This window comes from Rhinatrema bivittatum, chromosome 2 (genome assembly GCF_901001135.1).
Source record: "Rhinatrema bivittatum chromosome 2, aRhiBiv1.1, whole genome shotgun sequence".
Taxonomy (NCBI): Eukaryota; Metazoa; Chordata; class Amphibia; order Gymnophiona; family Rhinatrematidae; genus Rhinatrema; species Rhinatrema bivittatum.
In genome coordinates, this window is record NC_042616.1 from 582,757,893 (window position 1) to 582,775,759 (window position 17,867).

General features: G+C 40.4%; 1 protein-coding gene across 6 annotated transcripts in view; it reads right to left on the bottom strand.

Annotated features, from left to right (window-relative positions):
- Positions 1 to 17,867, bottom strand: part of ARHGAP28 (Rho GTPase activating protein 28) — a 547,343-nt gene that overhangs the window by 176,269 nt on the left and 353,207 nt on the right. For all 6 annotated transcript variants that reach the window (XM_029591030.1, XM_029591029.1, XM_029591034.1 and 3 more), the window contains one exon: positions 4,081 to 4,298. In XM_029591030.1, the coding sequence (XP_029446890.1) occupies positions 4,081 to 4,298 (218 nt within the window). The remainder of the gene's footprint in view (positions 1 to 4,080; positions 4,299 to 17,867) is intronic.

Consider the following 17,867-nt stretch of genomic DNA (forward strand, 5'->3'; position numbering starts at 1 on the left):
GCATTATCTGTTGCAGGCCTCTCATTCTGGAATTCACTACCTGACCAGTTAAGGCAAACAGTATCACACAGAGATTTAAAAAAAAACTTATTCTCCAGCTCCCTCCCTACTTTTCAATAGATCCCATCTCAACAATATTCGCTGATCACCGATCAACCTCCTCTGTCCCCCCTCCTCAGCTTTTTTCAATGTATATAGTTTATCTCTTTTTATTAAGACTTTTGTTGTTGTGTTTTTATGTTTCAATTTTAACTATCTATATTTTAACATGCAAACCGTTTTGACTGAGCAATCTAGTTGTAAAAGCAGTATATAAACCCTTTCAAATAAATAAAGAAAGAAAAAAGTAAGAACGTCTTAACTGGCTAACTTACTTATCCAGATAAGTTTGAATATCAATCCCTTTTCTTTCTGAAATCAAAAGTATTTATGTAGATGTATATGTGAATATTTGCATCTACTCCTATATAGGCATAAATGTGCGCATGTATACTGCTTAAGGGTTCATGCATACTTCCTAATATTCAAAGTGGATTTATGCGTGTCAGTCTGCTTTGAAAATTATGGCTGAAGACTGTGTGTATTTTGCACACATAGACTTCAGCTATAAGTGCTAAGTTTTAAAATTGGGATCTACGTGAACATTTTTTATATTTATGGTGCAAACATATTTTGGGGCAGTATAATGGTAGGGCCCCTTACCCATATGAAACCAAACAGAAAAGAGTGTCAACCTCTAACCCTCCTCAGGATTTGTCAGATGAACTGGGAGAAGAGGGAAGAAATAGTGGTGGTAGGAAGGGTTACTGAACTGAGTACCTTCCCCTAGGAGCAGGGGATCCGAGTGGCAGGTCCAACGGAGAACAAGGGCAGGCCCTAGGGAAGGAGTTGAAGGAGGGGGTAGCAGACAGAGAGGAGATGAAGTGCCTTCCCTCCTCCCCTGAGCAGGAAGAAGGTCAGGTGCAAGAAATACTGGAAGTCTGTTCCTCAGCAGAGGATGACGAAACGACGGATTCAGCAGAAGCAACACAGGATCCAAGTACACCTCTGGAAGTAATGGCAGCTAAGGTTGGCTGCGGGAGGTAGTGATTGAGGTTATGAGAGTAAAATCCTCAGTTGCCTGGAGGGAGAAGGCCAACTAGCAGCCTGCTACATAGTGTAAAGACCCCTTTGGTTTTCTAGCAGCGTAGGCTTAAACCACTTTTGTTCTGGGAGGAGACATAATAGCAATAGTGTGAGAGTTTAGCTTCCCCGTGGATCACCATTTTAGGGTATGGATTTTGTTTCCTTTTTGCAGGAGCAGCATGCCATGGCTCTCCCTTGACTTTTCTGTTTAGCTTTCAACGCCTCCATGGAGACTTTTATTTGGGATATGCAAGTTTCTTTCCACCCTTTTATACGTTTATGCCAATTTATTTGAGTTCTGAGTACCCAGTAACCAGGGACTCAGTTACTTTCTGTTTTCCGTGCTAACAAAAACAAGGGAGAGGTGCCTTCACTTAGGTGGGACCCGCGGATCGTTAGTATCTAGAGGAGGGATGACAGAGCCATCGCTAGGAGAAGAAGAAGAAAGGGAAGAAAGGAGCTGGGATGGACCCCCAGTAGCACCCAGGAGATCTGGAGATTTTGGAAAATAAACATGGAGCAGAAGGGGATTAAAAAATGACCGTGTAACAATGGATTTCATCTTCAAGACTTCACCTGCATTGGAACGAATCACCAAATTCGCCTTTTACCAGTGGGATGGGAGAAACATCAGATTAAAATGAATCAATTGGTTTCATCAATTTCAACTTTAAACAAGATTCTGAGAAGTCACAAATGTTATTAAGAGATACTTGTAACATTAATAAGTGATCTGAACAGCTGTAAAGACTCTTTTCATCATTTCACAATACATCAGAAAAAGTATTGTTGGAAACCACCAATGCTTACAGCATTGTTCTTACTGCTTAGAGACTGATTAACTCATCGGTGCTGTTGTCATCACTGCTGCACATACAATGATTTGAAATGGGAGTTAAGATACTGCAGTACAAGTGCCTTGAAAGTTCTCTCTCTCTCTCCCCCCCGCCCTTCAGGGAATACTGGTGAATAACATATTGGATTTACCATCTGAATCTGTCATTTGAGATATGGCCTCTGGAACCAATCATGCCAGGGGTTACAATAGCTAAGGCAGGCTGCAGAAGAGAGAGCCAATTTTGTTTAAAACTGCTGCTGCTATTTTTTTTTTTTTTGTGTGTGTGCTTCAAACTGCTCCCAACGAAAGATACTGCCTTTTGGCGGTGCAGAGATGATGCTAATTGCTCACCAGAGAGTTAATGAAGAGAGGCTACCAGACAAAGCCATTGCTTTGCTTAAAAAAACTGCTCATTGTTATTTTTTGCTTCCTGGGTAGAAGGTCTGTTCATTTTGGATAGGCTTCCAGTCCTGCATGTCCCAGTGGACACATGAAGATTGGTGAGGGGATCCTTTAATGCTAAGGCAGAGCATGCAGACTGCTGGCCTAGTTACCCAGAACTTGGAGGAGAGAGAAATACCCATGACAGTCACATTATCTGTCACATATATCACATAATGACTGTTCTTGCTAGCATGACTCTATTTGTTATGATAAAATAATTTAACAAAGCGGGCACCATAGCACCCTGGAACACATCACTGTTTATATTTTCATAAAGGATGGGACTACATGGCAGACTGGATGGGATATTCTTGGATCCAACTAAAGATCTGCACAATTGCCAAAAGGAAATAAGCAAACAACATTTTGTTTAACTGAAAGACTTCAAAGTTGATGATTTATAGCATTACCACACATGGTTTCAGAGCTCTCTGCAACCTTTTGAATTGGTTTTATTTTTTTCGGAAACTACTGAGAGAACTTCTGAGAAGTTACTAAAGTTTTATGAAGCTTAAACAGGACTTTCAGAGTAAAACCAAGTCAAGTTCTGTTGTACTCACAGAAGAAAATAAAATACAAAATTCCCCAGAGCAATTCACAAAGGGGTCGATTTTAAAAGGAGCGCGCGTGCGTCCATATGCACGCCGATTTTATAACATGCGCGTGCCGACGTGCGCATGTTATAAAATCTCATGGCCGCATGCACATGCACACCGGATTTAAAAATCCGCGCGCAAATGTGTGGGTGGCGCGTGCAGGAGGTGGGTGGGTGAAGTTTAGTAAACTATACACGGCGACACAATCGGGCCTCCCCCAGTTCCCACCCAGTCCACTCCAATTAAGGAGCGGACTAGGAGGGAACTTTCTTATCCCTAACCCTACCCTTCCTACCTCTTCCCCTCTCCTCCCCGATCCCTAACCTAACCCTAACAATCCCCTTTTTTTTGTATTTTTAAATACTGCTCCGTTGGAGCAGAAGCAACTTCGGCTGGCACATGCTTCCCTGGGACAGCAGCTAATGGTGCTGTCCCAGCCCATCCCCCCAGTCCTGCCCCTCCTTGCCCCTCCCCACCCCATGACCCGAACCTTCTGACATGCCCGGCACTTATGCATGTATTGGGGTTAAGGCACATGGCCGGGCCTGTTATAAAACGCGCGCGGCACACAAGGCCTGGTCACGTGCATAAACTCCAAAATTTAAACGCATGGGCCTTTGAAAATTTATCTGAAAGTGAATAACGCAGAATTGTAGGACCATTATCCATACAGTCTACTTGCATTAGTCTATAGACCTCAAATAGAAATCAAGTCCATATTACTATATATATATTTTTAATTTTTAAGTTCAATTGCAAATAAAAAAACCCATAGAGCATCTTTATATTGAGCTAAGTATCATTTTGCGAGTTTGTCCTTTTTTTCCAGTTGCTCTATGGCTTTATTATTTGCAATTGAACTTAAAAATATCAAAAAAATATATATAGTAATATGGACTTAATTTCTATTTGCAGTCTATAGACTAATGCAATTAGACAGTATGATTAACTATCCTACAATTTTGTGTTCTTCACTTTGTAAACTGATCCGGGGAATTTTATATTTTGTTTTTTTTAGTGAATAATTCTCCAGGTACTATTTAATAAGCTTGGGCAATTTGTGTGCTTGGTACTTACAGAAGGATCAGCAATCCCAAAGATGTCCCTCACGTCCCTCACAGAATGCTTGTTCTTCTTTCTCATGGTTTGAGTGTAGGTGTTATATCGCTTTTGCACGGCAGCTGCTTGGGTTCGAGTCAAGGTGGAGAGCAGTGCTTGGCCATCTTCTTCTTTATCTCCAGAGATGAGTGTGGATAAGCCAGCCTCTTGTAACCACTGGGCTTCCAATTCCCCTTCTGCAAATGAGGCACTGGATTATTTATTTATTTATTTATTTATTTATAATTTTTATATACCGACATTCTTACATTAAAATGCAAATCATACCGGTTTACATAAAATAGAAAATGCAGGAAAAAATATGACCATAGTCAAATACAGAGAACATTTATAATAAAATTGTTAAAAAAGGCATAAGGTAGGAACTTGAAAAAAAGGTTACTTAACAGAAAACGTAAAAGAAAAAATATTAAATGAAGCACAAAGAGTTGCACGAAGGGGTGCACAAAGGGGAGAGCCCCTTTGTCGCGCCCCTTCGGCGCGCGGCGCCTGATGGTGAGGCGCTTTTCAACCGCCGCCGGAGCTCACAGTGACGTTGGGGGAGGGGCGTGGTCACACATCACAGTCACCCATTTCCCTCACCTCCTGATGATAGTTCCGTTTCTTTTTTATTATTTAAGATGGTGTTCACTTCTTGCGGGGGCCCAGGATGGAGGGTAAAAAGGAAGAGGCCTTGTAATAATTTGATCGCATTTGATAATGCAAATACGCAGGTAGTGTTCTTCCACAAAACCCAGTACAAAATATTAATGATCCCTTGTAAAAAGAAACATTAATGTGAAGTTAAGTCAATGGTGAGCCTCCGAAGGGATTTAGTTATGTTTAAGTTTTGATGGCCCATCATTCTGGGGTTTATTTCCCCAAATTTTGGACACATTGTTATAGTGCTGGAGGTCGTAATAATTAGTTTCACAAGATTTAAAAGGAAAATGAATAATATCTGGAAGTAAATGTCATCCTCTTTCTATTATTTTTTGGGATTTTTATCAAGTACTTACAAATTTACAGAAGCCCAGACAGAAGGTGACTGAAGTACAGAGTCAATATGCAAATAGACTGCCTACTTATAGAAAAATACTGCACTTTGCACTTTATCATCTCTTAGAGAAAAGGTAGATAGGATATCGTGACTAGACCCAGGAATAATGTGAGACCAGTATGAGAAAGTACACTCCTTTGAAGTTCAGAAACTTAGATTAGGGTGGTTTGGAGTAGATGAATTCCTGTCTGAGCCATGGCTGTGGAAGGCTTTCACAAGCTTCCCAGAGCTAGGGACATTTGTATAAAGGAACTCTAGAACCATTATTAGACATTTTAGCTTGCAGATTTGCAGTAACATTTTTTGAAATTTTAATTCAAATCTTTGGACTGCTATTTCTCCATTTTCCCACATTTGCTATATGTGTATCTATTTAGAGATGCATAGGTGTGAATTTTCAAAGGAGCTCTGTATGTAAAAGCAGCATATATTGTAACAATTTTCGAAAGTCCGTTTAGGCATGTAAAGTCAGTTTGTTTGTGTAAAAGTTTTGGAAAATTCAGCTCTATGGAGTGAATTTTCAAAGGTGTGTAAAAGTAGCAATTTTCAATAGCTCATTTCCTCGCATGAAACCTTTTGAAAATGATCTCCATAATGTGTAATGTATAGTCATTCAGATCCCCAATTACTCATAGCCAGCTGCACATTAGAGACACAAAGTACTATATAATATCCTAGTAGATTTTTCTTACATTGGGCCAACTCCTGGAAAAATTCCAGATAGAAGTGTGACTCTCTTGTGACAACATCTGAAATTTTAGAGAAGAAAGCATAGGTTGGGTTTTCCTGCTATCAAGCACACATGTGCAAAAGGGTAGAAAAACATAATTGTCCAGGTTTGTGCATAGAAAAGCAATATATAAGTGGGTGGAGAAGGACAGGTCAGTAGTGATCTCCAGGGTTTTGCAGACATAGGGGCCGATGCAAAAAATCAGCGCAGAAAATGGGCATTCAGTCTTGAGCGCCCACTTTCCTAATGCGCGCCCAGCACCTCTCCTGGGCCCGAGATTGAATAGTTAAATGAGGGGTTGCACTGCCAAGGATATGCTAGGACAAATGTGCGCCCCTACTGCCTCCTTGGGTTAGGAAAACGGACGCTTAATTTTACGAGCGGGTTAGGAAAATAGATTCTCGTTAATTGAGCATCCCTTTTCCTAACCTGACTGCTGGCACACTTTTTTTTTTTTTAATTATTATTTTTAAACCTTTTGGTTCCTCCAACTTAATATCACCATAATATTAAGTCAGAGGATGTAGAGAAAAGCAGTATTTTCTGCTTTTCTGTATATTTTTCTGGGCAGCTCAGAAATTAATGCCTCCTCTGGCTAGGAGGAACACTTTTTTTTTTTTGATCTGGGGAGAATAAATAATAGCCTCATGAACATGCATTTGCATGTGATGAACACTATTAGTTTTGCAGGGTGTTGGACGCATGTTTTGGATGCGCTAATCTCCTTAGAGCATAAGGGGTTGTGGATGCACGTCCAAAACACGCATCCAACCACGGATTAAACAGTGCACTCGGCCGAGCGCACTGTATTGCATTGGCCCCAATTGATACTAAGCGAAAAGAAGAAGGTGGAAAATAGCTATAGAAGAAGAAAAATAAAGAACCTTTGTATTGGAGGGTTAACTTATGGAAGTGGAATCACATTCAGGTCAATATGTAGTGATTAGAGATATGTAGTCCAAATAATTTCATTTAATGTTCATTTTTTCTTTTTGGGAGATTTTTTTTTTAATTTTTAGATTTGTTTAATGTTTATTTTGGTTTGGTTTGTTTCTTGAATTAATTCAAGAAACAAACCATGTTTATTTTAAAATAAACATGACCCCCCACCCAAACCCCCCAAAAGATAAATAACAATTGAATAGAACTCCATAAGACCTATCGCTCCACTTCTGTCATGAAAACCTAGGTAGCTTGGCCATGTCCAATAAGGGCTTCTCTAGGCTCCTCAGACCCTGTAAAACAGGACCTGGGTTTACTTGGCTGGGCCAAGGTGATCCCTTTACATATGATGCTGGAACCAGGGATGGCCCTAGTCCCCATTTACTTCTTTTGTGGGGTGGTTGATAATGAATAAAGCAGGACTGATTCCTTTAAAAAATGGCATCAGCTGCTTGGAGCTGGCTCCAAAGTATTGTCACTTTGGTGACTGTCTTAGTCTCAGCTGGTGCCATTATGTTGTATGGCTGTACAACATAATGGCACCAGATGCACCTGAGGAGCAGGCCAAGCTGGGCTTAGCCTAGGCCCCAAAACTTTCTTCAGAGTGGGGGAGGGGGGGGAGGGGGCACCTTTATTTTCAGATTTTATTTTTAAAATTTTTCCCAGAAATTTATAAGAGTTTATTATGTCAAGAACAAAAACAGGAGAAAATCAGTGGAAAATGTGACTCATTTTTCTGGATAATTATCAGAGTTAATTTTGATAGCAGAACAATAAACAATATTAAGTAGACTCTTCCACTCGTGAGCAGCATTGCTATCTCTATCCCCATCCCCTGCCTATCATTTCCCTTTCTCTCTCCATATCCTCAAGAATCTCCCTTGTTCCCCACCCTATTGTATTCATCCTTACTGGAGCTGGCTCCAGGCTTCTCTCTCCTTCTGCAGCTTACTTACTAAGGCACTGCAATTCTGCTTTTGTGCGGGATCAGGGAACCTGCTCGCCCGCATCAAATAATGCATTAGTGGTACCAAGCAGCAGGCACTTTAGCAGCCTGGAGGGAGGGGAAAGTGTAATATGAAATGCCACATCAGCGGCACTGGAAGCCCAATGCTTTTGCTGGTAGAGGGTCAGGACTTGAAACACTGCAGGTGCTTTGGCCCGCACTGGTTTCCAGCACTTTCTGGAGGACTTGAGAGACTGCATCTGTATCTTTGGAGCTGCTCTTTAATCATCTTAAAATTAGGGTGAAATATTTTGCAAAAAACAAGAATTTATGGGTAAAAATTGGTTTAAAATGAAAATTAAGGACCCTACCCACACTGTAGTTACATTCCATAGTAAGAGTTATCACCCAGGAAAAGGATCTGGGTGTCATAATGGACAATATTTTGAAATCATAAGAACATAAGAAATTGTATACTGGGTCAGACCAAGGGTCCATCAAGCCCAGCATCCTGTTTCCAACAAAGGCCACAAGAACCTGGCAAGTACCCAAACATCAAGAAGCTCCTATGCTACTGATGCAATTAATAGCAGTGGTTATTCCATAAGTAAACTTGATTAATAGCAGTTGCCAGTTAATGGTTTTCTCTTCCAAGAACTTATCCAAACCTTTTTTGAACCCAGCTACACTAACTGCACTAACCACATCCTCCGGAAACAAATTCCAGAGCCTAATTGTGTGTTGAGTGAAAATGAATTTTCTCCGATTAGTCTTAAATGTGCTACTTGCTAAATTCATGGAATGCCACCTGGTCCTTCTATTATCTGAAAGTGTAAATAACCGATTCACACCTACTAGTTCAAGACCTCTCATGATCTTAAAGACCTCTATCATATTCCCCCCTCAGCAATCTCTTCTCCAAGCTGAACAACCCTAACCTCTTCAGCCTTTCCTCATAGGAGACCTGTTCCATCCCCTTTATCATTTTGGTTGCCCTTCTCTGTACCTTCTCCATCGCAACTATATCTTTTTTGAGATGTGGTGACCAGAATTGTACACAGTATTCAAGATGCAATCTCATCATGGAGCGATACAGAGGCATTATGACATTTTCAGTTTATTAACCATTCCCTTACTAATAATTCCTAACATTCTGTTTGCTTTTTTGATTGCTGTTCTATGATTTTGATCTTTAGAATAGTTTCCACTATTTTCCCAGCACTGAAGTCAAGCTCACTGGTCAATAGTTTCCTGGATCGCCCCTGGAGCCCTTTTTAAATTTTGGGGTTACACTGGCCACCCTCCAGTCTTCAGTCTTCAGGTATAATGGATAATTTTAATGATAGGTTACAAATTTTAACTAATAGATCAGAAATTTCATTTTTGCGTTCCTTCAGTACCCTAGGATGCATACCATCCGGTCCAGGTGATTTGCTACTTTTTAGTTTGTCAATCTGGCCTACTACATCTTCCAGGTTCACAGTGATTTGGTTCAGTTCGTCTGATTCATCACCCTTGAAAACCATCTCCAGAACTGGCATCTCTCCAACATCCTCATTAGTATACACGGAAGTTAAGAATTAATTTAGTCTTTCTGCAATGGCCTTATCTTCCCTAACAGCCCTTTTAACCACTCGGTCATCTAATGGTCCAACAGGCTCCCTCACAGGTTTCTTACTTCGGATATATTTTAAAAAGTTTTTATTATGAGTTTTTGCCTCTACAGCCAACTTCATTTCAAATTCTCTCTTCGCCTGTCTTATCAATGTTTTACACTTAACTTGACAATGCTTATGTTTTATCCTATTTTCTTCAGATGGATCCTTCTTCCAATTTTTGACTGATGTTTTTTGGCTAAAATAGCCTTTTTCACCTCACCTTTTAACCATGCCGGTAATCGTTTTGCCTTCCTTCCACCTTTCTTAATGCATGGAATACTTCTGGACTGCGCATCTAGGATTGTATTTTTAAACAATATCCATGCCTGTTGAACACTTTTAACCTTGGCTTAGTGTGCAGTGGCCATCAGAAAAACATACAGAATGTTAAGAATTAATAGGAAATGCATGGAGAATGAAATGGAGAATGTCATAATGCCTCTATATGGTTTCACGGTGAGGCCACATTTGGAGTAATGTGTGCAGTTCTGGTCACTGCATCTCAAAAATATGTTGTTGCATTGAAAAAGATACAGAGAAGGGCAACCAAAATGATAAATATGTCATGAATGCAAGCTCTTGGGCTGTGGCGGGTTGACGCAGCCTAGTGGGTAAATCCACTAGGCCCATGCTGCCTGCTGGTGGAGTCCTTCTTACTGGGACTGGACCTGAAGCTTCACTTATACCAGCCCCATTCCCCGCAGGTTGAGTCCTTGGGTTCCAGGGGTCAGCAGGGCTTAGGTGAAAGTCTCATAAGGAACAATCTGATGGAATGGACAGCAGGACAGCAGTCAGGGCTGGCAGTGAATAGATGATGTCCAGGTCCAGGCCAAGGGTCAGGGCAGGCAGCACACAAATGGTATCCATTTTCAGGCCAAGGGTTAGGACAGGCAGCGAGCAGGAGCAAGGACGGAATCCAAAGCAGAGGTCAAAACCGAGGAATCAAGCCAAGACAAACAAGGCAGATATGAGAGAAGACAGAGAAAACAAGACAAGGCAGGATGGACCAGACAAGACACAAAGAGATTGGGCAAGGCACAAACAAAAAAGCAAGGCACATGGTAGTAGCAATATGCACTGCAAAGGCATGGGAGCTTGTTGCTGAGACATGTGCTTGGAGCACTTCTGGGACTTTAAGTACCCAGCACATGACTTACTCAGTGAGCGCCGGCAGAGTGGTTTCTTACTGCAGAGCCTTTAAGATGTGCCATGCCGTGCCATGCTGTGCATGTGCACCTAGGGTAGCCCAGAACAGGGGCAGTATGGTAGCTTGGAGGTAAGGGGATGCTGACTGTGGCATGGCTGCCGAATTGAAGGCACATAACAGTTCTCCCTCTCCTAAGCCCCTTCCCTAGCCTTCTATTTTTTTGGATTTTTATCAAGTACTTACATATTTACAGAATCACAGTCAGAAGGTGACTAACATGCAAATGGATTGCCTACTTATAGAAAAATACTGCCCTTTGCACTTTATCTCCTCTTAGACAAAGTGGGATCTGACTTGATTGTACTGAATGCTCTCAATGTGGCCAAACAGGTGGATAAGCCAATGGAAAAAGTCAGAAAGATGCTTGGGTGCACAGGAAAGATAATGGTCAGTGGAAGAAAGGCGGTGATTTTCCCTCAGTATATGTCCCTGGTGAAACCTCATTTGGAATACTGTGTACAGTTCTGGAGGCCATTTCTTCAAACAGGATATGGTCGGACCAAAGGATGACTACTAAAACGATTAGTGGTCTTCATTCTAGAGCATATGGGATACCATGGAAAGGAGAGATAGGAGAGATATGATAGAGACATTTAAATACCTCTGAGGTATCAGTGCACAGGAGGCAGATCTCTTTCAATGGATAGGAGACTCTGGAACAAGGGGTCAAGTGATGAGGATGAAATGTATAGACTGAGGAGTAATCTGAGAAAATATTTCTTTACAGAAAGGGTAGGGGATGCATGGAACAGTCTCCCATGGGAGGTTATGATTACAAGGACTGTTTCTGAATTCAAGAGAGCATGGGACAAGTACTCTGAGGGTGTGTTAGGGATTGTAGAACTGAGTAGTTGCATGGATAAGCAGACTAAATGGGCCGTAAGGGCTTTTTCTGCCATCGTGTTTCTATGGTTTTATGTAAACTCTTTGAATTCTGAACTCAGAGTGACCAGAGAGAGGTGAATAGGACACAGATGAAGATACAGAACAATATTTTTAGAATAAGAGAGCAAGCTAATAGCTACCAGAATGTGGGGTTGGGTGAGTGGGTTGGAAGTAGAGAGAAAGAAAAGAATATGCTGCCAAAGTTACCTGGATAAGTTTATGTGACTAATTTTGTTGGCTGCTTAGCAGCTAAATATGGACCTCAAGGAAGTTTCAGAGTTATATAAAAACCTGATGTGATATTTGTGAATGGAATAGTCCTTCTTGATGTGTAATGCTGTTCATAAGAGAGTGAGTATGATGCAAAGTGTTTAAAGGGGTTCAAGCTGTATTAATATATTTTAGCCTACTTTCCAAGAAAAAAGAAGGCTTACAAGAGTGCTGTGTCTGAGTGTTCATAATAATTTTTTATTTGGCGTCCTAGCCCCACCAAATTTAAGTACATAAGGGGGACTTGATGACTTTGGCATGATGGTATCTTTGGATCCATGCATGTGTGTATCCCAGAAAGCAGGTTACTTTAGTTCTGTAAAAAGAGCTTTTCTCTGAGCAACAGACTAAATAAGTATGGACAGTTATTTCACACAGTGAAGGAATTATTTTAAGAACATACAAAATGCCATACTGGGTCAGACCAAAGATCCATCAAGCCCAGCATCCTGTCTTTGACAGTACCTAATCCAAGTCACAAGTATTGGGTAAGATCCAATTCTTCTTGCTCATATTGAAGGATATTCACTGGCTTTCCCAAGTCTACATAGCTAGCTAATAGTGGTTTATGGACTTATCTTCCAGGAACTTGTCTAGACAGTTTTAAACCCAGCTAGGCTAACTGCTTTCACAACATCGTCTGGCAGCAAATTCCATAGAATAATTGTGTCCAGAGTAGAAAAAAATGATCTTCTCTGATTGTTATAAAAGGGTGACCAATTAGTTTCCTGGAATTTCCCTTAGTCCTAGTGCTATCTGAAAGGGTGAATAACCATTCCCTATTTGCCCCCATTCATGAATTTGTAGTCCTCTATCATGTCTCCTCTCAGCCATCTCTTCTCCAGGCTGAAGAGACCTAATCTCTTTGACCTTTCCTCATAGGAGAGCTGTAACATCCACTTTATCATTTTGGTCACCCTTCTCTGTACCTTTTCTAGTTCCACTATATCTATTTTGAGATGGGATGATCAGAACTGCACACAAAACTCAAGAAGGCTGATGCCATATAGTGTGCTCCAGCCTAGCACACCAGGTAACATTCTATTGGACACGCGTTTTGGACGCACTAAAATAACTTCCTATGCAATAAGTGAATTAGTGTATCCAAAATGCTTGTCCAATCGAGTGCATAGTTAATAGTGCTCATCACATGCAAATTCCATCTAAATGAGACTATTAGCTATTTCCCTGCAATGCCAAAAATTGCTGTGTAGCCAAGGCACACATTTTAATGTAGCAAATTTAATGTCTGTGTGAGAGAGCTGGTGTTAAAGCATGCCACGCTCAAGAGTTCATGAAACCCCCCACAATCCTGCTTGCTGTGATTTTTCCTAATAGTATCATCATGATACAAAGTAGGAGGAACCACAGAAAAGCAGCATCCCTAAGGTCTGGCCCGATTGGACAAGTGGTCCGGGTAGGACCTGGGTATCCTGTACCTGAAATGGTGCATCTGAGGTCCCTGTGGTAAAACAACTCTTGCAGACTCCATATCCCCCCCTCCAGCCAGGAACCCCTGCCGGCAGTAGTGAAGGAGTGAATACATTAAGTGCCCAATACTTAATATTAATTTATTCACTCCTTCACTTACTGCCGACTGGTCCATTCACTGTCACATATCAAGTGTTAGTGAAAAGGACCAATTGGGAACAGCCCAGCTGTGAATGGAGAGGGAGCTCTGGCCAGGCTGTTGTGGGCACATAGCCATGTCTCCTAGGCACCTGATGCAGAGCTTAGGGACGCACAAATTATCCATTGTGTGTTCTTTTTAGATCAGCAGCTCATTTACCTATTGCATCAAGTGCACAGGAGAGGTGAATGTGTGCGCATTCAAAAAATGTGCAGCTAGTTTGGATACACGTTTTTTACACGATGATATTGTATCGGCCACAAGGTATGGTTACACCATGGATCGATACATAAACATTTTGATATCTTCCAATTTATTTTCCATTCCTTTCCTCATAATATCTAATTTTCTATTTGCTTTTTTTGAGAGCTGCTGCACACTGAGCTGAAGTTTTCAAAATATTGTCCACAGTGACCCAAAGATCCTTTTCCTGGGTGGTGACACCTAATACAGAATCCAGAATCATGTAACTATAGTTTGGATTATTCTTTCCTATCTGTATCACTTTGCACTTGCCCACATTAAATTTCATCTACCATTTAGACACCCAGTCTTGCAAGGTCCTCTTACTGTTCCTCACACTCGCCTTGTGATTTATCTTCTTTCAATAATTGTGTCATCTACAAATTTGATAATCTCACTCATCACTCCCTTTTCAGATCATTTTTATATTAGAAAGCACCAGTCCCAGTACAAATCCATGGGACACTTTACTATTTAACTTTCTCCATCAAAAGAAATGACCATTCAGTCCTTCTTTATGTTTCCTATCTTTTAGCCAGTCCACAACAGAACCTTGTCTTCTATCTCATGACTCTTTAATTTCCTCATCAGCTTCTCATTAGGACCTTTGGCAAATGCCTTTTAAAATTCCAGATGCACTATATCAGCTGACTCACCCGTGTCCATGTTTATTAGCCCCTTCAAGAAAATCTAATAGATTTGTAAGATGATACTTCCCTTTGCTTAAATCCTTCTTGGTTCTGATAAACTGTCTGCTCATAACAATAGCTCTGTGTAATGTTGCGAAGAACTTAATAGCTGCAAAAATTATAAATATTAGATAGGAATTATATTTGGATAGGAACAGTAACTCTGATTTGGTGTGCTTAGGCTCTAGCTCCATCTCTTTAGAGGTGAGCAGGAAAATTTAATCTGAGAAGAATTCAGGCAACTATAAGGACCTCTTCCTCCTCTTAAGACCCTTACCCAGTGTGGCTGATCAATGAAGCATTTTAAACATGATTGATTTAAATAGACGTGAATAAACAAAATGACTACACCAATATGCATCCAAAATATAGTGAATTTAGATGCTCACTATACATTTGCCATAACATGACCATCATACTAGGCATCATCGTATTAGCTTGTGCTTTTTAAACTCTGCCTTATTCTTAATCATAGATCATTTAAATGGAAAGTCCCACAAAAATCCTTTTTTTGAAAAAAAAAAAAATTATACTATTAAAACTAGTAAAGTACTTAACTTGAGAATATCAATCTTCAATTTTCAAATTAATTCATGACGGTCCTTCATCTCCCGACAAGGACCGATAACCCGACACGGGGCTGTGTTTTGGACTGCTGGTGCTTTCTGCTAGTCCTTTTTCAAGGGCGGTGTTCGGAAAGGTTTCAAAAGATGGCTATTCAGCGTTTTAATTCAAATCAAATTTACGAACACCGCCCTTGAAAAAGGACTAGCAGAAAGCACCAGCAATGTGAAACACAGCCCCATGTTGGATTATCAGTCCTTGTCAGGAGATGAAGGACCGTCATGAATTCATTTGAAGATTGAAGATTGATATTCTCAAGTTAAGTACTTTACTAGTTTTAATAGCATAAAAAAGTTTTTTTCAAAAAAAGGATTTTTGTGGGACTTTCCATTTAAATGACCTATGATTAAGAATAAGGAAGAGTTTAAAAAGCACAAGCTAATATGATGATGCCTAGTATGATGGTCATGTTACGGCAAATGTATTAACATTATAGAGTGAGCGTCTAAATTCACTATATTTTGGATGCATGTTGGTGTAGTCATTTTGTTTATTCACGTTGACCAACAGACCCAACCACATAACGTCTTGATCTCACCTACTGATTCTAATAGCAGTTGGCATTGATTTAAATAGACTACATTTATATATTATTGTTTCTTGCTCAGAGCATTTTTCTGTCAAAAGGTTATAAATGTAAATATATAAATAATTGGGCCTCAAAACACTTTTAAAACCTTGGAACTCTCATGTGTGGAGTCCCCCAAGGCTCGGTCCTATTCCCAATTCTTTTTAACATTTACATTTGTCCGATAATGTGACTTCATTCAGGCCTTCGATATTGTGCCATCTTTTTGCAGATGACATTCAACTCTGTGACAGAATTGGAATTGGCCAATCACCTTCCATTTCAAACCTCACTAATTTATATGAAGTTAGTGGCACAATGGCTCAACAACTAGAAACTTAAATTGAACCCCTCTAAATCAGAACTTCTCTGGATTAACCTCCAAGGTCATCTCTTACAGTCACCACCATACCTGTTAGACACACCGTTACAACCCAAAGTATCATTATGAAGTTTAAGGGTCCTATTTGATCAAAACCTCAATATGGAAATACACATTTCCAAAGTAGCCAACTATGGAACTACCTAGCAAACACAATCTGGCTACAGTAATGCACACACTAATCACCAGCAGAATAGACTACTGCAATTCTTTATTCAATGGCATCTCCCTAAACCCTCCAGCTCTTAAATAATAATAGAACAGCAAGAATCCTAGTAAGAGCAAAAACATATAACCACATAAATCTATTCTATCTTGGCTACACTGCTACCAATAGAGAGCAGGATCAAATGTAAATATTCTGCTTAGTTTTCAAGGGCATGAACAAACAGGCCCCAGAATATCTCTCGCAATTCCTCCTCCGTTATGCCCGCAAGAAAGAACTCAGATCTTCCCGACTGGCTCTACTTTCCACCCTGCCTCTGGCCTTTGCTAGACTGTCCTGCATCAGACTTCGGGCCTTTAGCTGTTACACACCAAAGATCTGGAACATGCTTCCATCATCCCTAAGGCTGGACCCCAACTACATCATCTTCAGGAAGAAAGCTAAAGCACGGATTTTTAGACAAGTATTCCCAACAATCCTGCCAACAATCTAGTTACCACAAAAGTATTCCTATTTCTACAGCAACAACAAAAGAACCCAACTATAAATCTGTCTTTATATAAACAGATCCTCAGCCTATACTGTTTGTTGATCTAATACTATGGTAACCTATTTTAAATTTATTGTTATTTGCTGTGAGGCCATTCATGATATAAATCAGAATATCAAATGCCAATAAATAATAAATGAAATATACTTATTGAAGCCGATATTTAGCACTATTTAACTGAATAAATAGGGACTTATCTGGCTACTTGGCAGATGCTGAATATCTGGCTATGCCACTTAGCTCGATAAACGTTTATCTGGTTAAGTAGATAGTCAGATATCTTGGGGCAAGCAATGGGCAGATCAAGGCGGAACAACTTATCCAGTTATCTTACCAAGAAAAGTTCCTATATTCAGTCTTAACTGGTTAAGTTAACCAAATACGTTAGACCTGCTCAATTATCTGGAAAAAAAATTTATCCGGTTATACTCAGCTGCATAGCTGTGCAACTGAATATCCCTTCTAAAATGTAGATTCATCATTTTGCTATAAATATAGCAAGATGGCATCAGCAATAAAAAAAGGGGCATGGTAGGCTAATTTTCCTGATACCACATCGTATAGGTATTTACCACAACGTGCAATAATGTTATCACAATGTATGTTATTTTCACATCGCATACAGAGTAATTTATTGCAGTCACGTTAACAGCCGAAAAGGTTTCTGGGTTGCTGCCTAGAAAGAGAGAGAGCGAGCCTCACCAAAAAGTTAATTATTTATGCCACTGTAAGAGGGGCCACTAGCAACTTGGGGTGAGGTTTGGGGGGTGGGGTGGATTCTGGGGGCAGTTTTACAGGTACAGTCAAATGTACAAACAGAACAGTAACCATCAGTGAAGATTAAATGTAATTTGGAGGGATGAAAGGTAAAAGAAGAATAGATCCGTACACATTACTCTCTACCTACCTTGATTGCAGCTAGGTAGAGACAGCATCAGGCTAGGAAGAGAGAACATGGTAAAAATCTACTTTTCTTTTATCTTTCATCACTCCAAATCACATTAAATCTTGATTGATAGAAACTGTGCTGTTCGTATGTATGACTGTGCATGTAAAATTATCCCCCAGGACCCACCCCACAAACTTCACACCAAGTTCATAATGACCTCTTTTAGGGGCTGATGCAATTAAAAGCATGGAAAGCGGACGCTGAAAAGTCTGCGCCCGCTTCCCTAATGCGTGCATGGTGCCCGCAAGGGGGGCGCCATGCTATACC